Raw genomic sequence first — 25,234 nt, 5'->3', positions numbered from 1 at the left:
TCTCTAGTGTTACTTTGTTGTGCTATTTCTGACAGTGGCTAGACTGTCCTATAAGCCTGTGTGTCAGGAGTGCTGTAGACCTGTTTTCCTCTCTTTCAGTCAGTTATGGGGACAGAGTGTTCTGCTTTCGGGCGTGTAGTTTTCCTCTCTACAGGTCTTCAGCTGTTCCTGTGGGCCTGTGTTTGAGTTCACCAGGCAGCTTTCTTGCAGCAGAAAGGTTGGTCTTACCTGTGGTCCCGAGGCTCAAGTTCGCTCGCGGGGTGCTGCCCACCGGCTCTCTGTGGTGGCAGCAACCAGGAATACCTGCGCCGCCCCTTCCGTGAGCTTCAGTGCACCAGGGTTCCAGATGGCCTTTGGTGTTTTCCTCTGGCGTCCGAGATGTGTATGCAGAGTGCAGTCTCTTCTGGTTTCCCAGGCGTGTCTGCCTCTCTGAGGGTTTAGCTCTCCCTCCCACGGGATTTGGGGGCAGAGAACTGTTTATCCGGTCTGTTTCCTTCAGGTTCGGGCGGTGTCTCAGGCAGGTGTCCTGCAGCTCCTGGGCCCTCCCCCACGGGAGCCCAGAGGCCTTATACAGTTTCCTCTTGGGCCAGGGATGTGGGCAGGGGTGGGCAGTGTTGGTGGTCTCTTCTGCTCTGCAGCCTCAGGAGTGCCCACCTGACCAGGCGGTGAGGTCTCTTTCCCACAGGGTCTGGGAGCAGAGAGCTGCTGCGGGCCGGGATCTGCGGGTGTGGGACTTCCGGTAAACACAGGACGTGCCCGGTCCTAGAGGAATTCTGCCTCTGTGTCCCGATTTCACCAGGCAGCTTTCTTGCAGCAGACAAGTTGGTCTTACCTGTGGTCCCGAGGCTCAAGTTTGCTCAAGGGGGGCTGCCCACGGGCTCTCTGTGGCGGCAGCAACCAGGAATACCTGCGCCGCCCCTTCCGTGAGCTTCAGTGCACCAGGGTTCCAGATGGCCTTTGGTGTTTTCCTCTGGCGTCCGAGATGTGTATGCAGAGTGCAGTCTCTTCTGGTTTCCCAGGTGTGTCTGCCTCTCTGAGGGTTTAGCTCTCCCTCCCACGGGATTTGGGGGCAGAGAACTGTTTATCCGGTCTGTTTCCTTCAGGTTCGGGTGGTGTCTCAGGCAGGTGTCCTGCTGCTCCTGGGCCCTCCCCCACGGGAGCCTAGAGGCCTTATACAGTTTCCTCTTGGGCCAGGGATGTGGGCAGGGGTGGGCAGTGTTGGTGGTCTCTTCTGCTCTGCAGCCTTAGGAGTGCCCACCTGACCAGGCGGTGAGGTCTCTTTCCCACAGGGTCTGGGAGCAGAGAGCTGCTGCGGGCCGGCATGTGGACATTTTTTGGGGGTGGGAATTTACTGTTATAAGTCTGATTGATAAATTTCAAGCTTCTAGAGTTTTGATTTTATTGGATTACTGGGAACTCTGACTGAGCAGAGTCAACAGCAAGAGAGCCACGAGATAGGCGCTTGTTACGTGGGGCTGCCTTGGCAATGACCCGCCATGGGAACTAGAATGGTGGTGGGCATTGTTGGGACTAGCCATGGTAGTGAGAGTGATCGTTGCAGGGCCCATAGAGTAGCTGGCAGTAGCATAGGATGGAAATTGGGAACTCAGCGAGTAGGTGGAGACATTTCAAGAGCTCTGGGCCAGAGAATCTGCTGATAGAAACACTCCGCTAGTGCCATGAGGCCTGCTGGTGCCAGTACTAGCATGTCATGGTGATCTTTTTAAAAAAATTTCCTGCTACATATGGACTATATAAGGAATTCCTTTCTACCATGAAAAATGAAGTTATATTTTTGAAAGAAAAGGGATATAACTAGAGACAATCACTGAATGATAAGTCAGTCTCAGAAAGCCAAATCTCATGTTTTCTCTCATTTACAAACACGATTTTACACTATCTGAAAGCATGTCTGGCATGATAGTTGATGAGGTGGTCTGACCAAAAATGCACCCCTCCACTGGCTCATATATTTGAATACGTATTCACCATAGAGTGAAAACTATGGAAAGGATTAGAAAGATTGGGAGGTGTGGCCTTGGGGATGTAGGTATGGCCTCGTTGGAAGAAACTTGTCTCTGAGGGTGGATTTTGAGGTTTCCAAAGCCCAAGCTTGGCTCAGTCTCTCCATGCCTGCTGCCTAAGGATTAGGATATAAAGCTCTCAGCTTCTTCTTCACTGACCATGGCTGTAATGGATGTTGTTGGTATTTGCTTTTGTAATGACTTCCATTCTGCCTGGAGTGAGATGGCATCTCAGTGTAGTTTTACCTGCCCACCTCTCTCAATGCACCATGCCTGCCTGCATGCTGCCACACTCCCTGCCATGATAACAATGGACTAAGCCTCTGAAACTGTAAGGCAGCTCTGAATTAAATGTTTTCTTTAATAAGAATTGCCTTGGTCATGGTGTCTTTTCACAGCAATAGAACAGTGATTAAGACAATAGAAGTGGAAAATTTAGGGAAAAACAGTGAAGGAGAGAAGGGATGGAGTATGTCCCAAGCATATCAGAGAGTTGTATGAAAACATATATTCACCATTAAAATTATTTTACAAAGAAAGCAACAGAAGTTTTGAAGTTGAAGAGGATATAATAACTTTTTTCTAGATACAGTTAAACTATTTTTACATAGATTCATACTCATTGAGACATCTTTAGGAAAAAATTCATGCTTGTCCTAATTTTCCTAATCTAAATGATTTTGAGATGCTATGCTGCCTTAGTCTCTCTTGAACATGTTCTAGGTTATGCTGATGTAGCAATAGGATGAGAATTAAATTCACATACTAAGAACAGTACACAGAAGTATCACGTTTGCAGGCTAAAACTGTGTAAGTCTCTTTGGCATGTCTATTCTAAAATAGACTCATACAATATTTGTACGTATTGACTATTAAATACCTTTTTCTTCCAGAGTAGTCAGACAATTTTTTTATTGCTCACACAAGTTTATTTTCTGTTTTCTGCCAAGGATATTAGCACTATAAGACTGAAGACTGTATTTTTTAAGCACCTGATGTGTACTTACTAACATGCCCATAGACAATCAATAAAATATTTAACAATGATCCTCCCTGTTACCAAATTTAATTGCTCTTCAAGTTCTGTCTCTGGTTCTGTTTTGCTGTTCCTTGCATAACAACAGACATTTTTGTACTCAAAGTAAACTGTTCTGTAGTTTTATGTTTAAGTGTATCTTCCTAGTCTGATGAGATCTTTGGAAATCATGATTCTACACTGTAAAGTTTTTTCCACCTCTTACATGCTGAAGTGTCTCTATTTTCTGTTTTCTGAGTGCCATTTTTAATGGCAAAATTGATAAGCATATTTTGTTGGGGTTCACATAGATTGTTGTGTTTAAAATGAGATGAGATGGGGCTGGGCAATAGTCACTGGTAGAGCACAAAGTTAACATGAACACAGTCCTCAGGATGGGAGGAAGCTAGAGAAAAGGACATAGATCAGCCTGATAAAAATTTTATTTTCGAGAACCAGGCAGACTTTCAGAAATCAGTTGTTGTGGAGGTTGCGTATGCCTAGCTCAGGGAGTGGTACTATTTGGGAGTGGGGCCTTGTTGGAGTAGGTGTGGTCATTTGGAGTAGGTGTGTCACTGTGGGAGTGGGCTTTAAAACTCTCACCCTAGCTGCCTGGAAGTGAGTCTTCTATGAGCCTTCAGATGAAGATGTAGAACTCTCAGCTCCTCCTGCACCATGCCTTCCTGGATGCTGCCATGCTCCCATCTTGATGATAATGGACTGAACCTCTGAACCTGTAAGCCAGCCCTAATTAAATGCTGCCCTTATAAGAGCTGCCTTGGTCATGGTACAGAATGGTCTTTGGGGCAGTACTAGAGAAGCAGCATAGCTAAATGGATGGCAACACATTCCACACAAGAGGTAGGGTATACTTGTACAGCCGAGACACCCGAGATACAGATGTCCCTCCCCGGCAGGAAGAACTAGCAGTTCAGTGTGGCCAAACAGCCTGGTTAGGAAACTGGACAAATGGTGAAATGCGTGCCCGTGTTGGTACAACACAAGTAGTGAGGGTGGGCCGTGTTTTCAGAAGAAAGCTACGATGAATTCCCAATTGATTAGATGTTGGAAATGAAGACTGGAATCAAATCAAGGATGAGTCCAAGTTTTCTTTTGGTATAAGTGAAAGAATTACCATTATTTCGGAAGAGATTTTGTGTGGGGAATCTCAGGAGTATGATTAGGAAATGAGATTCAAAGTATGATGTTAGACTGTTAGCTCAATCTTAAATTCATGAGTGAGGAGTACTATTATATTTAGATTTTGGGATGGCTACAATAACAGCATTAGTTAAAGATGTAAGGATTATGTTAACATATGAAATCACAAAATGTCGATTTTTTTTTAAAGTTTAAAACCCAAGGGTTTGGCCTCTTAAAAACCAAATGGGAGGAATCGGGAAGAGAGAACAGTAAATGGCCCCATTATTGAATGTCACTGATGGTGCTGTGGTGGAGTGTCAATCATAGTGCTATGGCTGACTTTCACTGAAGAGACTGGCTGTGTTAGTGACTATCATATACAAAGTATAGCATGGCAAAATGTAGAAATTAACTCTACCAAAGGATACTGACAGGTCAAATGAGGCAAGGACTCAAAGTTACCTTTTGTGTTTCACAATGTGGTCATGATACTGAAAAAATGTTCTAGAAAAATTATGAGGTATAAAGAAATGGAAATAAAGAGTAAAGAATGCTTTGAGACATTGCAGCCAAGGGGAACCAAGTTAGCTAGATACAATAGTAGTGACAGGTACAGCCTATCTTCTGATTTCCAGACTTGGTTATAATTCCACCTCAGTTGGGGTAACTGATGTGGCTAATACAGTGTGCCGCTCTGCTGACTGGCAATACTGTAGACTGAGCAGCTCAGTGTATACAGTCTAGTTACTGCTTCCACAACAGTAGTGGGAATCTGAAAAGGAAACTTATTTTACCTGAGGAATAGGATCCGTGCTTTAGCGTTGTTGGGATAAGAACAATAAGCAATAACGATCTGGGAGGGGAGCATTTGTTTCAGGTTAGAGTCCATCATTGAGGGATGCTGGGGCTGGAATTCAGGGAGGGGATCTGGACACAAAACTACAAGGAGTCCTTATTACTGGCCTGCTCCCAGGCTCAGATTTAGGTACTTTTCTTACATAACCTAGGGCCACTGCCCAGAGTTCATACAACCACAGAGGGATGAGACCACTTATAACAATTAGAAATCAAGAATATGCCTCACAGACACGCCCACAAGCTACCCTGAGAGAGGCAGTTTCTTAACCGTCAAGTTAAGACAACCCATATATATCATATATATATTCCCATAACGTCAAGCTGACAACCAATACAAGCTATTCCAACCCTCAAACTACTAAGCTCAAAGTGATAATGATGAAAGGCGAGTCTCTAGTGAGTTACTTGGCTAAATGTTTAGAGAGGACAATATAAGATCTATCTTAAAACTAAGCCCTGATAGCAATTAAATGAAAAGAAATGTTTTTTTTTCTGTCTTTTTTTTTATTATTATTAACTTGAGTATTTCTTTTTTCTTTTTTTTTTTTTTTTTTGCCTGCTTGGGCGTATTTATTCATTGCCACCTGGTGGTAAATAAGAAATATTATGAGGAACAGGAGAAGGAAGAAGGTGAGAAACAGTTGTTAGTGACTCAGAATGGCAATCTCAGTTCAGAAATGTGAAACAGAGTTAGTCACTGAAAACATGGCAACAGAGATAAAGCCTGCTCATTTTGGCTAGGATAGGCAGCAGGGAATACAGAGAAGTCCTGCGCTTTTAGGATGCTCAATTCAGGGCAAAGGTGGACTTGCAGAACCTTCCCTTTATTTCTAAGAACACAGTGGAGCCATAGACTATGTATCTAATAATAAAGAGGAAAAGTGGGACCACAAATGGCACTTTAAAATACAATTACACAAAGGGAAGATGATTGCAAATGAGCTAAGCACAGTGCCAGCCATACAGGCTTTCAAAATAGGTTAGTCAATTTGAGATCAAGTTTCTTTCTTTTTTTTTTTTTTACATTTTATTTTTTTTTATTAACTTGAGTATTTCTTATATACATTTTGAGTGTTATTCCCTTTCCCGGTATCCGGGCAAACATCCCCCTCCCCCCTCCCCTTCCTTATGGGTGTTCCCCTCCCAACCCTCCCCCCATGCCGCCCTCCCCCCACCAGTCTAGTTCACTGGGGGTTCAGTCTTAGCAGGACCCAGGGCTTCCCCTTCCACTGGTGCTCTTACTAGGATATTCATTGCTACCTATGGGGTCAGAGTCCAGGGTCAGTCCATGTATAGTCTTTAGGTAGTGGCTTAGTCCCTGGAAGCTCTGGTTGCTTGGCATTGTTGTACTTTTGGGGTCTCGAGCCCCTTCAAGCTCTTCCAGTTCTTTCTCTGATTCCTTCAATAGGGAACCTATTCTCAGTTCAGTGGTTTGCTGCTGGCATTCGCCTCTGTGTTTGCTGTATTCTGGCTGTGCCTCTCAGGAGAGATCTACATTCTGTCGGCCTGCACTTCTTTGCTTCATCCATCTTGTCTAATTGGGTGGCTGTATATGTATGGGCCACATGTGGGGCAGGCTCTGAATGGGTGTTCCTTCTGTCTCTGTTTTAATCTTTGCCTCTCTATTCCCTGCCAAGGGTATTCTTGTTCCCCTTTTAAAGAAGGAGTGAAGCAATTAAAAGAAATGTTAATTAAAGACATTTATGGAACAGTTGGAGGGTGGACAGGGAGGGGAATAAAATCTGGAGTATAAAAATAAATAAATAAAATTTTAAAAAGGACATTTTCTATACTCAGTATCTTCTGGCTAGTGCCATAACTAAGCCTAAAACAGACTATTCACTGCTCTAAATAGTCTATTTCTACTGTATGATATCATAAGACTAGAAAATTCCCTGATATAGTTGATTATCAAATATCCTTTGCCAGAAAATGTGCCTTCTACTCTGTGGAATGGTATCTAAGATATCATCAGATATGTAAGTCGAAGGATGGTGGCATTCTTAAAGTTCAAAGGAAAATTGCATGCACAAACCAATTTTCTGTTACCAGGTAAACGACTTGATGGCACTTATGGTGGAAGAGGTCACTGTGATCACCCAGAGGCTAAGGGGCTGGTTAGCTCCTCTGGACATCCTTGTCACACTGAAGGCTTGGAATTTCCTTCTGTTCAATACTAAATGTGGCCAGGAGTCAGACGAGTTTTAGTGAGAAATCAGTTGTTTTAGACTCAAGCAAAGCTTTAGCATGTACTGTCACAACAAGCTAGTTTGTTCACTACACAAAGCAGAGATTCAGGAGAACAGGCAACGTCCACATGATGGCTGCTCTACTCTCAGTGTCCACCAACCAACTCTATGGAGACTCCCTATCAACGACCTGCTGATTGTTTCCTTCAAAATTTCAGATATATGAGTATTTCTTGTGATGTCCTCTCCTGGTATTTAATCTCAAACTTCACTGCTTTCCTTTTGAGGCAATGATGGGTTGTTATAAGGTACGTTCCTTGTGATTTTCCAGAAACTAGAAAATACAAATACACACACACACACACACACACACACACACACACACATTTTTTTTTCAGGAGTTAGGCCAGCAGTGCTATCCGGGAGTTAAGTTAGATCTGGGAGTGCTAAAAGTGTGTGACTACATTGCTCAAGTGGCAGGCATCCGCTATGTTTGAGGAACTTATGATCCAGTTCCAGCCTGAAGACCTGTAGGCAGCATTCCAGGAGAGCTGATGGGACAGTTGAGAGCTAAAAAGCCACCAGACAATTAATTCCTTCTTGCTTTGTCTTTATTCTTAATTTTGATGAGAAATTTGCATGGATTAAAAATCTGAGCACTTGGGAGGAAGAGGCAGGGGATCCGGATTTTGAAGCCAGCCTGTGATACACAAGACACTGTCTCAAAAGATATCTTTAAAACTCTGCTAGCCTTCCAAGCTTCGCCAGCTGCTTTAATGGAAGCTGGTTGCCAGCTGAAAGACCAAGTCATTAAGCCTGTGTAAAGTGACTCTTAGGCTCTTCAGGAGCTTCATGCATTGCACCTTCGTATTCTATTCAGGACCTAATCTGAGTGCATGTGAGTGAGTTCCAGCCTAGAAAACAGTTACCTAGTGCTCACCATTTAAAAGTTAAGCATGTCCTCCAAGCTCATACATAAAATTAACTGTCACAGAAATGTTGAGAGAGGCACAGTTTAAAATAAAATGGGGGTGAGGAGCTGAGAGAAATCCTTCAGCTACCACACATCAGACTGCAGTTAAGAGAGCCAGAGATCATAGTGTCTTGAAAAGATACATTTCAAGCATGTTAGCTATTTTTCTGTTGCTGTGAAGAAAAACTAAGACCAAGGCAATTTATGAAATAAGCATTTAACTGGGGACTTGGTATAGTTTATAGTTTCAGAGGGTGAGTCCATGACTATCATGGAAGGGGTCATGGCAGCAGGCAGGCAGAAGGGCGTGTGGTGCTAGAACAATGGCTGAGGGTTTGCAGGTTGAGACAAGGAGAAAGAGAAGAGAAGAGAAGAGAAGAGAAGAGAAGAGAAGAGAAGAGAAGAGAAGAGAAGAGAAGAGAAGAGAAGAGAAGAGAAGAGAAGAGGAACAATGCAGCAGAACATGCTACACCAAATGAGCTGGGACCAGCATGGCTCTGTGGCCTCTGCTTCAGCTCCTGTAGATCTTGCTGTGACTATCCCTCAGTGACACCATCACTAGAGGGTCCACCAAATAATAGATGTTTTTCCTCAAGCTGCTTGTGTCAGTGTTTTATCACAGCAACATGATCAGAACAAACATACTCTCATAAATTGTGTGAAAGAAATACCAGGTGATAGTTACATAAAGGTAATATATACCTGTTTTTATTTTTCTCAGTGTCCAAATAATCCTCATACAATATGTCTTAGGGTTGCCACTGCCAAAGTACAACAGCATGACCAAAAGCAGTGTGGGAAAGACGGGATTTATTTCATCTTACAGCTCTCTGGGCACACTCCTCTACTGAGAGAAGTCAGGGCAGGCAGCAGACTCATGAACTAAAATCTGTCAGTCTGACTGTCCGTCTCTCTGTCATGAATGTACAATGGGAACATGAGGAGCATTCAGGAGATTTACCAACAGGGAGAATGGGAGATGAGGAGGATGGGAGGCCACAGAGTAATGCTGTGTACTGTCTTGCTCCCCATAGTTTGCCCAACCTGCTTTCTTATCCATCTCAGACCACATGCCCAGCAGTAGCACTGCCCACAGTGACCTCCCACACTGATCACTAATCTACATAATGTCCTACAGACTTGCCTACAAGAATCTGACAGAAACCTTTCTTCAACTGAGCTGCTTCTTCCCAGATAACTCTAGCCTGTGTCAAGTCAACAGAAAACTAAGTACTATACTGTACTTAGAAAAGAAATAGAATCCTACGATGCCTATGATGTTCCTCCACATGGATTCTAATGTGAGAATTCTTTGCAGCTAAATGATTTCTGAAACCGTCCTACCAAGCAGGAAGTTTAACAACATCACTGTGCAAAAGTGAGTTATACTACTTACTGAGCAACTTAGATGATATTCTTATATTTAAAAGTGTAGTGATATTTCTTCAAAACATATGGCTTTATGAACATGCATTGATATGATGAAATTGAAATTGAATATATTACCTAGCTTTTATGTATTTATCAATATATATAGACTCATACATAAATAAGCTATTCCAATATTTTATGAAAAGTACAGGAGCATTATATTGTTGGGGTACAGATTGTAGTTGTCACTAGATTTTCCATGAAGATATAGATAAATGTTTGGTGGTTTTGAGCTGAGTACTATTTTGTTTACTTCTGTTGCTTCTGAGACCAGGGAAGGAGAAATTGAATATCTCACTTTCCCAGTAAACATGCCTTTTAGTTTATTTTCTGTATAAAGACTATAAACTTCATTTTGCAATCATTTAAATTATTTCCCAAACCTACCAGCACATTGGAACCAGGTAACAATACTCAAAGAAAACTGATACGTTTAGTCAGCCTCAACAATTATAAAAACATTGGTTTGGAGTATGTTTGCCCCTGGGGATTTTTAGAGGACCTCTCTGTGATTATAACGTGCAAAGAGTTGCTCAGGCTCAGAAAGCCATCCTATGATGTGTTGCCATTCAGAGTATTTTAATATAAAAAGCACTGGTATACCTGAGAACCAGCCTCAGAAACAATGTGTCTTTCACCTTCCTGTCTGCTACTCTTTATCTTTCCCTGAAGCAAAATGGCATAAACCCAAGTGCTGATACAAACCAGAGCATCTGTGGTGATTTGAATGAGAAATGTCCTTCACAGTATTGGTGGATGGCACTGTTCGGCAAGGTTAAGTGCTGCAGCATTGCAGTTATAACACTAGGGGTGGACTCTGAGAGTTCAAACTTCATACCACCCAATTTACCCTCCCTGCTTTGCTTTGTGCCTCCAGTCCATAATGGAATCTTAGTTTCCTGTTCTTGCTGCCATGCCTTCTGTCAGCGGACATGTTTTCCTGCCATTGTGAACTCTAACCCTCTGGAAGCATAAACAAAACTAAACTTTCTTCAATAAGTTGTTTTGATCATAGTGTTATATCAACAGAAAAGTAATTAATACATTCCCTTTCCTCCAAAGCGAAGTGTCTAATGTTTACTTGCTCTCACCATTGTCTGTCTTTCTGTGAAATAATATCTTCTCGTCTACTCACTGCTCAGTGAGAGAAGACCCTCAGTCCACAAAGGGCCTACGCTGCACAGGAAGGAGTGTCGTGAACAGAGCGGTGCTACTGAATCTCTGCATCCCAGTCCTTCGCTCTCATTTTGGACATGATAAATTTATCCTTCTCTTTATCTACATTTCTAAGTAACTGCCCATTCTTCATGAACACTAAGCATAAAACATGAAAACTTATCTCCAATTCTTTGTGCTTTCATTTGTCTTCCAATGACCACACAAACTTTGGGAAATGAATGTACGTCTTTAAATACAGGTATGTCAGCCATGTTCCTTATGAGGGCCAGAAAAGGCATCACACCTTTTCCACCTACAGACGCCCTCATCATGTTTTAAGCTTATTTTCAATTTCTATGCTTGCAGCTAAGAAATATATCCCTAGTCGTTCCATATCTAAAATAGAACACTACAGAAGGGCTTAAACAAACAAAAAACAAACGAATCTGGAGAAAACAAATATAAGTATACATTATTATGAAACAGGGCAGAGATTTAAAACCATGGCAAAGTAGAAAACTCATTAACAACTCTATTAATGAACTTCTTTATTACAGAGGTATAAACAGAGGTGTTGTGTCATTCCTTCGCCTTTATGCTTCCAGTGTTCAGCCAGGTTTAAGACCTAGAAATGTATAGCCTTTAAGTATTCTCCTCTTTATATCCAATGGGGGCTAAACAACTCAAGAATACGAATCTGGACCTCTCTTAAGGATTCTTTAACTTCGATCCACTTAAAGGCTGTACAATGGCTTTGCATAATACACACATGAAATAATTAGTGAAGATGGTTCTTAATTTAAAGGCTGTTAAACAGCTTGTAGACATCTGGTAACAAGCTGAAATGGGTCATTCAAAATTTATCTAACTAAATTAAGGGGGAAAAATGTTTCTCCTCCCAGGTTGGCATGTCACAAGATAACTAAACCGACTTAGTAGGCTTGCCTGGGAATCCTTAGCTGTCAGTGGTGAATATGCAAAGGGCCAGCAAATTAAATCAACCTGCCAAACTGTCAATTTCAAGCCTCATGACTGCATGAAAATAGCATCACTGGAAGAAATCAAGCATTGCCTTCTTTTGGGTTTCCTGGCACCTATTCAAATACTCATGCAGTTGTGGCTAATTTTGCATGCAAATTTCAGTCAATAAGCTCAGAACAAGACCTCCCAAGATATTTCAAAGGCTCTGACAGTATTTTTTCTGAATACCAAATCGACAGTAGTTGAAATTCAATCTCCATTTGCCAGTGCGTTACAGACGCACACTGTCCCCACCACAGAGCTAAGTTAATGAGAGAGAGCCTTACCTGCCTTCACTCATGTCCTCCCAGCCATCCTTGCTGAGGTTCTCCACATGGCTCATAACCTTGACGGAGTGATTGAGAACAGTGTGGTGGCGACCCACAGAGCACTTTTTCTTGGCAGCTTTAAATTTCACCTTGGTAGTGGTTGTCTTGCAGTCACAGTGCTGGGCTCTCACATCTGTGGTGGCCATCTCAGATTTAGCTTTGTCTGTTGGGCAGTGTTCCTTTTCCTCTGGATTCACCACCTCTTCGTTTTCATCTCTCAAAGCCTTAGCTTTTGCCACTTGTCTCCTCAGCGTAGTGACCTCCCTCTCCAGAGCAGTGACTTTTGTTTGAAGCTCACTTTTGTCCTGTTCTACACTGCTGCTCACTCTCAGTAGTTTCTCTAGCTCCTTTCCTCTGCTCTCCGAGTCTTCTTGATAGTGTTGTAAGTGGGATTTCAGGAAATCATTTTCTTTCTTTAATTTCTTACTCTCTTCTTTTAATTTTCTTGAGTTTTTCTCAAAAGATTTTAGCCGATTTTCCAACTCAATGACCTAAGAAGGAAAGTTTAATTACTACCTTAAAATTTAAAACCATAATTTATGTAATTTTTAATTATCATTTCTAACTGATGAAAGTTCCATTTAGCACAAGGACAAAGTGAATCTCACCACTTACTTTCTAAATAATTCTAAGGTGATGTAGATGGATATATTCAGAAACGCAATAATACATCTGCTGAATGAAGGACAGATGGTAAGGGAAGTTAAAATCCTATGCAAAGTGATGAGAGCTAAGGATGTCAGTGAGCTACAGGGTTTTCTTAGACTGTAGATACTTTGGGCAAACAGTCTAACCCAGGGTATATAGTCTCTGAAAGGAAATACTTTCAGAGGAAAGCTGTTTATAGACTAAAAATGCCTCATGGAGAAAGTATTAGTAAAGAACATTTCTTTAACACTTGGGGAACATGATAGGATGTGGTGACAAAATAAATGGCCTGCAACAGTTTTAGTTCTAAATTAGAAAATTACCATTTTAATTTTTATGTGATTCTTATTTCATATAATACTTTTGTAAAAATCATTTTCAATAATCTAAAATTACAAGAATCTGAAGGTTGCTTATAAATGAAACATTTTTATTTATTTCAATAAATATTTCTCTTGTTGTAGAACACAGTGACCATCAAATGCCTCCAGGCTCTATGCATCAACAGCTACTGGAAAGACATCTTAAACATAAACGCTGTAAGGGAACATCAAGGACAGAATGTTATAACTTACAAGAGGCTTGGAGTTAGAATTTGAAAAACAACATTAGTCCATTTTTCAAACTAGTTTTATAAGTAAAACTGAGACAGAAACTCAAAAACTGCCTTTGCAAAGAAGTGCTGGGCCTTTGTTGGAGCCTAGGAAACAAATAGACACAGAAGAGACGGCAGGGATGTGTTGTTAGGCACCTGCACTCTGGCTCTAGAAACAGAGATGAGTTGTTATCTCTAACTTTAGTTATTGAGGCATCTAGAACTACACAAAGAGGCAAAGGCTCAGACAAGTAACTCTCCATCCCAAATGAAGACAGTTGCCCATGAGGCCATAGGCTGCACTCTCAAGGAGTGACAGACCAGCAATTTAACGTGTTCTTGGACCACTGTAATAGTAGCTTTGAGCTGAAATAACAATGGGCAAGGCCATACCTTGACTAAGACTGATGAATTCACACCTCTATTCTAAACTAAACCTAAAGTTCATGTTGGTACATACAGTATGAACTATAGGTGTAAGCTTTCACTGAAGTCCTTTATTCCTTTTCAGAATGTGTCTTTGGGACTGGAGAGATAGCTTGGTCAATAAAGTACTCACCTAAAGCAAGATGATCTAAGATCAGTTCCCAAAACATACACACACACGCATACGCATACGCATACGCATACGCACACACATACACACACACACACACACACACACACACACACACACACACACATACACGCTATTCTAGAGCTGGGGAGGCAGAAAAAGGTGGGTTACTGCATCTCACTGACCAGCCACCCTACTATACTTGATGGGTAAGGGAATACTAGGCCAGTAAAAGACCCTGTCTTTAACAAAAACAAACAAACAAACAAACAAAAAAGGTAGGAAGGAGAGAAGGAAGGAGAGAGCAGAGAACAAGATCAAGAGGGGAGGGAGGGACGGAGGGAGGATGGGGGGGAAGGAGAAAAAGGAGAGAAACAGCAGGGTGTGCTTGAGGTGGTCTCAGACCTCCACAAGCACACATCCCTCCACACATATACATACAAGAAGGAAATTCAGATGAATTTGATGTTGGAGGCTCTTGAACCTAGCTAATCAGGACAGGATTCTGTGCTATAGAATGACTTCAAACTCAGCCTGTATAACCTAAAATACCTGTATCAAATATCTATCTGTTTCTGTCTCTGTCTCTAAGCAAATAGGCTTGTGGTAGATAACTTGCCTAGCATGCACAAGACCCTAAATTCAATGCTTAATACCATATGAATATAAACATTAGTTAAAAATAATAAATTTAACTATGAAGTTTTTAAAAAATGACTGACACAACTGTATGAAGTTACTGTTTAAATGTAAAAAATAATGTTAATTTGAATTTAAATCCAATGAAAATAATCACTATTCTTTTCGTGGGCCTGAAATGCATTCCTGGGTTCACAAATGCATTATTTGTCTATACAAATAAAATTATATAAAACAGCAAAGAAAAATACTATTTCAGAATAAAGCTGACCCATTAATATAAACCATATAATACCCTGTTTGACGGAACATAGATGACTTTAGGCTTTGCTTCAAGATGAATGACTGGGAGCATGTTTCATTCCCTATCCTGTATGTTAACCTGGTATATGTTATTCAGTAGCACTGAGGGAACATCCTTTGCTACAGGACAAGTCTAAGGAAGTACGAAATTGCTGTAGTTCATGAGAAATTCCCACAAGTCTATCCACCAGTACAAAAGATAAAGGTAGATAAACTGAAATCCATAATACATATGTGCATTTTGAATTCTGTTTATATATAGATGATTTAGGAAAACTTAAAGGTAATCCAGAGTAGCCAGATAACAAACAGTAAATTATTTAAAGATAAATTTTTAATAATAGATTCAATAAATGTTTGTACACTTGAAACCATTCATTGAACCTGATAATATATATTGTAAAATGAAATTAAGATAAATGCTACAATTTGAAAACTGCACTTTACTATCAATGACAGTAATGCTGTATTGTGACTACAGGTTGACATGCATTGTCCTAATAAAATACAGAAAGCTATACTAAATCATGAGCTAAATTTTATTGACAACAAGACACACATATTTTCAAGTTTAAATTATAAAGATATTAGCATTCTACTGAGGCAGAGCTATAAATCAAAAAGCAATGTATGCCTACTGCAGAAGAGCAGGGTCTCCTGGCCTGTTTTAAGTTAAGCTGCTCACTTACAACTAATAAGCACATGTATTCCAAATTTTGTTAACTTCTCTCCTTCTCATTTTCTTCACTCCATCTATAAAAATATTTTTAATCTATGTCCACAGAAGTACAAGTGTTTATACATTTATTTTACTAACATTGATTTTTTTTACCCCATTTTGGCAAGCCAATGATTTTGAATTATGAATTTAAATTAAGGATTCACACAAGGTTTAAGTTCATGAGCCCTCGTTTTAAAATATAATTCTTTATGGTAAAATTCAGATTTAACTTGCTCAGCTCAATATCTTAAAGATTAGACTACCTTCTCTAATGTCTGCTCCGATATTGCTTTCTCATTCTTCTCTGGAGTACTCTTCTTGACCCCAGCATCTTCATGGTGTCTAAAGAGTTGTTCTGGAAGCAAATAAATAATATATTATGGTACATCATATATTGCTGGAATTCTGCACTTTTGGTTTAAGGGGAAAGATTTCCTGGTTTTTCAATTATGAATAATCTAGTCTATTTTTCTTGTCAAGTGTTTGGTCAGAACTAAATGGTGACCTTTCTCAAGCATTTGTTTTGTCACATAATTACATGTCTTTGTGGTGTCCCTTTTTCCCTGCAGTGTTCAGACTTTCAAAGGTACAATAGAACTGCAGGTTAACAATGATAGACTTTCATTCCTGTGCTCATTCTTTGTAGACTCTTCAGCCTTTACCTTAAAAGCAGAATCCACTGCCTTTTTATCTGCAGCAGATACTAGTTTTGTTCTGCTGATCCTGTTCCCTGCCAGGAAGATCAGAGTGATCTCTGAACAAAGCAAACAGTAACAGAATTAGAGACTAAAACCCTAACAGCGCAGGAACCTTTCCTTCCAGGGAAAAGCCCAGTACTGGCGGGTTAAACCATAAAACCTCAATTCTAGAGGAGCTGTGGCTTCCTAAGAAACGCGGACATTCAAGGGTGAAATTAGTGACAAAGCACTACTTCGGGGGCTGGAAACTAACTACCACAGCCTTCTCAGTACAGCGAAACCTGCAAGAAGTTTACAACATTAAGGGAAACACTGTCATACATTTTTCATTAATATTAAAATTCACTCAAATTTAGAACTGTCTTCTTTACAGATAAGTTACAGTGATGAAGTTACCATTCTTTACTGAGCTCCTGAATTATTTTAAAGTATAATGCTCTCAAAGAACAAAACAGGGACAGAATTCCTAACGCTAAGAGGGCGTACATCTGTGTTGGCTTACTTTACTCTTGCTTTAAAGTAAGTCAGACTGCTGTAGGTCAATGTGAAACTTTGATTTCTCAACAAAGAAAGGGAAAACAATATTATTCTCTGTAGAGTAGAAATTCTCCTGGTAAAAACAGTGACTAACAAGTTTGTTAGAGTGAATTAGGCATTTCTTTTGTCTTTGAAACATGACATACTCAATTAAAACTTCTGTGCTCATGAAATAAATAGAACACTATCCTACGGATAATAAAAGCTAGAATAGGTAGAATGTGCCTCTTGGGGAATACGTACCTTTACCTTGATGATAATCTATCAGCTCCCAAGCTTCCTTTCCTAGTCCCCTAACGCCGTGGTGCTGAATTCATTTACAGCACTCTTCAGCAATACAGAAATAATATGCAAATAGAATTCATCTGTTCTAGTCATTTAAATATCTCCTATAGTTCTGAGATATCTATCCTTAAAAATAACATAATAGTACTATATGCACACCACATACAGTACTAACAACATCTGTATATTGTTAATAAAATAAACATTAAGGAATGATTTTTACAATAATTTCCTTGATGTTTATTTGGTCCTAGGTATGTGCAAGGCTTGCGGGGAAGAATGCTTGTGTATGTTAACCTGTGGATGTAGCTCAGGAAGATTTTTTTCCTTTATAGCTTTTATAAAAGTAGGGAGCAGTTAGATTCAAATGCAGAGTGAAGCAAAAAACAAACTCTAAGCTACTTCAGTTCAAGCACCCCAGGATGTGGGAACTGAGGCAAGGGGACCTCGCTAAGACAATGAGATGTCTCATTCTACAAAAGATTTAACTTATCATATGGTTTAAGCACTGTAATTTTTACTAGAACTAAAATTCATCCTGATTTATGTTCTTTCTTGCTGAGGAATTTCTTCTCTTTTTCTTTTTAACTACTTTTTGTTTATTAATAGCTTGTTCTTTTAATCTTCTTGGTTTACTGAAGAAATAAAGGTCTCTCTCTCTCTCTCTAAGTCTAAGTATACTGAAATAAACAGAAAATAGATTTGTAAGAAAAAAATAAATACCACACAAACTATGAAAACTGCAACAGGGCCACATGGTCCAAACTTCAGTATCTATTGTCAGCATAAGCAAAAGGAGACGGAACAAGGAAATTGTAGAATATGCCTTTTAGGAAAACTGCCTGTGTCTGAAGGACAGACAATGCCCAGGACACAGGTGATGCTCAGAAACTGAAGTAAGAGGGGAAACTGTTTCTGCATGTCCTCAAGTTACCAGAACAGATGCTGTCTTTAAAGAGCACTGTCAAATACTTTCAAGCTTGCTTTTCTATGAGTTAATCCTTCATTAAGGAGACTTTAGAGAGGGAGGCCAAATCAGGTAAGGTAACTCACACAGCACCCTGAGCCTGGTGGCAATGTGCAAAGGAAGGTCAGAAATGTCTAGGTTCCAATTGCTCAGCACGGCTGGGCTAGAGAGTGCTCAGCATTCAGGCTAGGGAATAAAGACTGTGAGTTCTAGGTCAGCCTGGCTGCACAGAAAAATTCCGTCTCATGCCAAAGTGTCATTAGTTCAGCTATGTTTCCAAATCCTAGCTCACTGGACAATTAATCTACATTGTTCTACCTTTTACTATTTTTCTTAATGTTTTACTGTTAATTTTCTTATTACTCTTTTATATCCCAATTTTAATTTTAGTAATATATTATCTAAAAACTTTTGTCATAATTTTTTAGACTTTTTCATTAAAACATTTAATTACTAAAACAAAAACATTTATTAAAGAGCTTACAGTCATTTTTTATAAAATGTAAACAAGCATTTTTAATTTGATTTCAAGTAGCTTTATTGAAATACTTAATGGCAAAATGTAATAACTGGCAAACATCCCAAAACAAGTGTTTATTATTATTTCATAAGACTAGTTTGCTGTTAATTGGTATTAAATATAACATTTAGCATTCAATAGGCTGGATTTTTACATTAAATGATAAAATGGAAGAGTGTTACAGTGCAAAGTGTATGAAGCCAAATGAAGCACATAACTATATTCCTGAATTTTATGTGCCAATTTTTACAGTATGCTAAGTATATTCATGGCTAATATCATTAAAACTTATTTTATATTTTTTATTCTTTATGCTTCTATTGATAAAGAAGTGATAACCTAGGTTTTTCTGATTTTTTTCTTGATCTGTGAATCAAATTAAAATAAAAAATTCTAAAAAGAATATAATTTAGTAGAAAATAACCAACTGCATTTTGTATATCTATTTTAGTAAATGAACACATATTTTCTGTGATTTCTAATAATAACACATTAATTCAGCATAATTCTTAGCACATGTTGCATTTCTTTATCTTAATTTCTTTGTACCTGACTGAATCCACCTTCAGTTCAGTCAAGTTGCACATGAGAGTTTGTTTTGCTGGTTTTCTTATTTGAAGTGTAACAAATACTTTATTCAAGTCAGGTTGCTCAGAATGGCTCTCCCACTATTTGCTAGTGCTATTTTTGAATATATTACTTAGTTCTACCACACTGTTCTTTCTGGTTTTTCTCTTTTTATTTAATAAAAATAGATAGTTCTCACATGTAATACACCCCAATACAATAGTTTCCCTCCATCCACTACTTCTCCTCTCCCAAACCTGCCCTTTGCCCCAGATTCATCCTACTAGCAGGCCTTCAAGAGATGACAGTCAATCAAGACAAAACAAGATACAATAAAACAAGGCAAAAGCAGAACTTGTGGGAGTGTCCAAACAATTGTTCTGATTTTTAAAGTTTTCCTCTAAATATATATTGTATGTTCAACAGTTCCTCATAAAATCCTTTCTCTCTCTTGTTATTACTCCTGTTTCTGTTAGTTCCCCTTGACCCTCAAACAGTTTTACTTTTACATACATGTCTCACAGACACACACACACACACACACACACACACACACAGACTATATACATATACATATGTAAGACTATAAGTGTGTGTACATATATGCTACAAATGAATGGGAACATGATATTTGTCTCAGACTGACCCACTTTACATCTACTGTGCAGTGTCTTCCACATAGGAATAAAATATCTTTATCCTTCAGGCTAGACCACATTTGTCTGCCCACAGCTCTGAGGTTGGCACTTAGGTTGCTTGCCTAACTTATTCTCTGTGCAAGGTGCTACAATAAGACTGATGTGTAACAAAGTATCTCTCCAGGGTGTTCACAGAGAATTGTGTTCAATTGTGAAGTCACAATTTTTCCCTTTCTTTCTTCAGTTGAGTCTTTCTCATTGTTTGAATATTCATCTACTCCTGTTTTTGTTTTCAGAATATAGTTATTTTCAACAATAAAACAATAAGCTTTTCAGGATCCCAATTGTTAAGGAGGAAGTGGGAATATGTTTCAGTTTGAAGAAACAGAAAAGATCTTGACAAGAGAAGACTAAATGAAAACAAAAAACCATGTTTCAGAAGGTAGGGAAGGAGTAAGTATGCATTTTGATGGAAAATAAAAGTACAAAATAAAAATTTTAAAATACTGACTTTGGTAAATCAGTAACAATATATTTAAGGCTGAGATAATAATAATGGCTGATAGGAAGTCAGAGGAGGACATTGAAAACAGTCACTAGGTGTGGTGACATCTGTTTGGCAGAAGTTAGAAGAAATCTTGCTTCTCCCACTGAGATACTGAAGCTGCACAGTAAATACAACGGCCTTCACTTTTAATATAGGAACAATCTTAAACTTGTAACATGGGTACCTTCCATAGCATCAGACAGTATGGCCACAGTGGTTTGCACATTTGAAATGAATAAACTTTCCTTCTAAGTTTAAGATGGAGGCCCCATAAAATTAGAACCAAGTACTTTCAATGTCTTGTAATAGGAACACATACACAAAAAAGTGAATCATTAAGGTTAAACACAATTATAAAATTGTAACTAGAAAAACTAAGTCAATAAATAATGAAATTAATTTTTACTATTATCAAATATTTGATTACATTTTATATTAAATTAAGAGGGGGAGAGGTGAGCATGTTTATGGAGGCTCACGGTACATGTGTGAGGATCAGGGGAGGGCACTGAGGACTTTGCAGGCTTCCTCTATCTTTCCTTGGGGTCTGGCTTGGACTCAGCTCATAAGGCCTGGGCATCACCAGTGGGCAGCTGGACCATACCACAAGTACTGTCTCAAGGCTAAGAACTGTGAGTCTGTTCAAAGTGGGATATTTAGGAGTTCACTGTATTTGATTTTTTCATGAGACATAAAAATTATATTATAAATCAGTAAAACAGTACAAAAAGTGAGAAATTAAGATTCTTAAATTGAAACAAAAATTAGATATTAAGACTAAAGATTTTTTAATTAAAAAGTTACCTTCTCTTTTCTCTGCCATGCATCTGTTCAATTCCTGTATTGTTGTTTTATCAATAGTCATATATATTTTAAGCTCATCCAATTCATCTTGAAGATTCATCCTATGAAAATTTGAACAATTAACAATTACATAAAATGCGTACACTAGTGAACAGTGCAGTAAACAAAAGCAGCAAAGACAACTGAAAAATAGGGAAGAATGGTAAGATAAAAGCAAAAATGAAGCAATTGCACATATTCATTAATTTTATCTGCATACAAATTCATTTCTATGAGGGTATTTTTTAGTACAAACTATCAACTGAATTACAACAAATATGCCAAATATATGAAATATAAACTTTTTTATTTTTGGTATTTTATATGTTTACATATTTCAATTACAAATAAATTTATTTTTATATATAAAATTATTTAAATATTTAGGTATTTATATAGAAATGTATATTACTATATCCACTATTAAATTATACAATAACATATTATTAAATTTTCTTAACTGCATAAATATTATTTATATATTTCTATTTCAAACTATAAATTCATATATTTCAATATATAGCCTGAACTTTGAATTCACAGTTTTACCTTGGCTTTCTCTATGCTGGGATTATTAGCATGTAACAACATGACCAACAAAAGAACTATTTGTGGGAGGGCTGTTATTAGTCGGTACATGGCAAAATTACTAGGTCAGAGACTATGAGAGGGAGAACTGTGTTGGGGGAAGAGGGAGAGAGGGAGAGAAGCAGAGAGGAGCAGAGGGAGGGATGGAAGGAGGAGGGAAGGAGGGAGGAAAGGGTATAGTACACCAGTGGCATGACCATGGACAGGAAGCTACACAGCAGGGAAGGGGGAAGGGTCCAGACTGTGATTGAGAGTGGCAGAAGGGGAAGGGAAGCAGATCAACAAAGACAATTTACTCCTTTACATGTGAAAATGTCATAATGAAACCTAGTTTGCACTGTGGTTAATGTTATTAAGCATCATCTTTCAGGTACTAGACGACAGCTTAGTCTGTCACGTGTGTGCTGTACCGTCAAGAGGGCGTGACTTGTTTCTCACACAGTGTAAAGGGAGTAAAACAAGGTTGTGTGTGCTGTAATCCTTGTGCTGGGAAGGCAGGCTCAGAAGGACGCCTGGGTCTCACTGGCCAGCCAGTCCAATCCCTGAATCCTGTTTCACAGTAAGTCAGTCAGCATGACACAAGGGGACAACAACAACAACAAAAACAGCAGCAGCAGCAGCAGCAGCAGCAACAACAACAACAAAACAAAGCCATGGAGGATGTTAGCCTTGGAGTGTATGAGAATCTGCTGCAAATCAAAACCAGAACTGACTGATGCCTCCCAGGGTCATCCATAGAGAATCTTAAGAGGTCACCATCTAGTGTAAAAGATAATGATCCTAACAAACAAATAATCTCAACACAGAAATATGAAAAAGTGGATACAAACCACAAACAGATAAGTTAAACAAAGAAATGCAGGACCTGAAAAAGACAAGACAGAGTCCCAGATCATGAGAAACTTGTCACTAGTCCCAGAAACAGACTGAGAAAGCAGAAGTAAAAATAGCAGAGTCTGAAGGCAGATCTGAATTGTTACTGTCAGAAAGAAGAGGAAAAGAGAAGCTTAAAAAGCTTGGAGAGAAAATACAAAAGCTTTGGGATACCCTTAAAAATTATATGTTCTCTGGTATACTGGAGGAAAAGAACTACTGGTTGGGATCAAAGAAAACCTCTTTGTTAAGATAATAGCATAAAAGTGTCCACATTCTGGGGAAGACAGACACCCCAGTATAAGAAACATTTAGAACTTCAAATATCTATTGTTGTGCTATATAAAACCAAGGATATGTTTTATTTGGGGACATGGGAAGGGGAGTTGAGAAAAGAGTAGAGACAGAGAAAGAGAGGGGACCAGAGAAAGACAAAGAGAGGGGAGCAAGAAAGAGGAGAGGCAGGCTAGGAACACATGGAGAGAGGAGAAGGGGGAAGGAGATAGAAGTAGAAGGATGGGGTGAGAGAGAGAAAAAGAGTCAAAGAGTGAGAGTCAGAGAGGCCAAACTGTCCCTTTTATAGCAAGCCAGCCCTTTATGGTTGTTGGAAGGCAAATGTGGACCAGAGTGTAGAAAGAATGCCAACACATATGACCACAGAAGTCTGTCACCTTGACATAGGAGAGTTAAATTGTTAAAATACAGGACAAAAAAAGGAACATTACAATCTGCAAAAGAGGAGCACATAAAGACATTGGACCTTTATATACATTTCTTAAGGAACCCTAAATACCAGAAGGACATGGAGAGTCTATTTTAGGTCCTGAAACAAAGTAATTTCATTCAAGACTATTGCACCCAGCAAGGTTTTGCTTCAAGTGAGGACCTTTCAGGATAAGAAAAAAGCAAGGGACTCATGGTCATTAGGCCAGAATTACAAAAGATGATTAAGGGAATCTGATATCCGGAAGAAAAAGAATTCAGTAAATACCATCGTTAAGAATATGAATAAATACCACTAGAAAAAAGAGATACTTCAATAAGAAATAAGAAAAGAATATTAATTAAAAAACCATCAGACTTACAAGGTAAACAAGCAAACATATTCAAAGCTACTTGAAAATCAGAATGAAATGGAAATTTATCTGCCAAGTATGGGAACAGCACATGCTTTTTTTTTTTTTTTTTTTTTTTTTTTGTTCTTTTTTTTTCGGAGCTGGGGACCGAACCCAGGGCCTTGCACTTCCTAGGTAAGCACTCTACAACTGAGCTAAATCCCCAGCCCCAGCACATGCTTTTATAAAAATGAAACACCACTAAAACCACTAGAATTAAAAGGAGGTTTAAGTTCCAATGTAAGGGTAGATGACTTTTAATAACAAGAATAAGGTAGCTAAAGAGACCAAAGAAAATATTACTGCAGAATATTACAGCATAACAGCTCTGTGAAACTCAAGACGGATGATCAAAATGTGAATGCTTCACTCCTTCTTTAAAAGGGGAACAAGAATACCCTTGGCAGGGAAGAGAGAGGCAAAGATTAAAACAGAGACTGAAGGAACACCCATTCAGAGTCTGCCCCACATGTGGCCCATACATATACAGCCACCCAATTAGACAAGATGGATGAAGGAAAGAAGTGCAAGCAGACAGGAGCCGGATGTAGATATCTCCTGAGAGACACAGCCAGAATACAGCAAATACAGAGGCGAATGCCAGCAGCAAACCACTGAACTGAGAACAGGACCCCGTTGAAGGAATCAGAGAAAGAACTGGAAGAGCTTGAAGGGGCTCGAGACCCCATATGTACAACAATGCCAAGCAATCAGAGCTTCCAGGGACTAAGCCACTACTTAAAGACTATACATGGACTGACCCTGGACTCTGACCTCATAGGTAGCAATGAATATCCTAGTAAGAGCACCAGTGGAAGGGGAAGCCCTTGGTCCTCCTAAGACTGAACCCCCCAGTGAACGTGATTGTTGGGCGGAGGGCGGCAATGGGGGGAGGATGGGGAGGGGAACACCCATAAAAAAGGGGAGGGGAAGGGGTTAGGGGGATGTTGGCCCATAAACTGGGAAAGGGAATAACTCTCGAAATGTAAATAAGAAATACTCAAGTTAATAAAAAAAATTAAAAAAAAAACAAAAACAAAAAAATGATTATTCTATCCACAAGTGTGAATATCAAATTTAATATTCAAACATTGTATTTATGTAACTAATACAGGCTTTATTTTGAATATATGGCAATGTACATTTACACCAAATTGCTATGCTAGACAGGACACAGCCATCAGCAGGATGGTGCTCAGTGGGGTGGATCCTTCCTTCATGGTCAGCTTTGGATTTCATCACCCACTTCCCCAGGAAACATAAAAAGTAAATATCACAATTTTCTTTCACAAGATTCAAAAACTTCAGGTAGAGAAGGAGGTGGAGGTATCAGAGTTTTACTAAAGCCCAGTAGGGGCAAAACAGTACCCCTGGTCAAAAGAACAAACACATTTTGATATTAATGTTAACATGCAATCTTGGGAACAACTGAGAAAGAAATATGCCAGTTAGAT

General features: G+C 39.2%; 1 protein-coding gene across 21 annotated transcripts in view; it reads right to left on the bottom strand.

Moving 5' to 3' along the window:
- Cntln (centlein) overlaps positions 1-25,234 on the bottom strand; it is a 281,691-nt gene that overhangs the window by 82,761 nt on the left and 173,696 nt on the right. For 19 of the 21 annotated variants that reach the window (XM_063288373.1, XM_063288380.1, XM_063288375.1 and 16 more), the window contains 3 exons: positions 21,166-21,266; positions 15,866-15,957; positions 12,099-12,631 (listed from right to left, as the gene is read on the bottom strand). In XM_063288373.1, coding sequence (XP_063144443.1) covers positions 12,099-12,631; positions 15,866-15,957; positions 21,166-21,266 — 726 coding nt within the window. Of the gene's footprint in view, positions 1-6,290; positions 11,417-12,098; positions 12,632-15,865; positions 15,958-21,165; positions 21,267-25,234 lie in introns of those variants that run through there. The other 2 variants (XM_063288391.1, NM_001114402.1) reach the window with 2 other exon arrangements.

Source organism: Rattus norvegicus, chromosome 5 (assembly GCF_036323735.1).
Source record: "Rattus norvegicus strain BN/NHsdMcwi chromosome 5, GRCr8, whole genome shotgun sequence".
Taxonomy (NCBI): Eukaryota; Metazoa; Chordata; class Mammalia; order Rodentia; family Muridae; genus Rattus; species Rattus norvegicus.
Note: the sequence above shows the minus strand (reverse complement) of the source record. Positions and strands in the feature narration are given on the sequence as shown.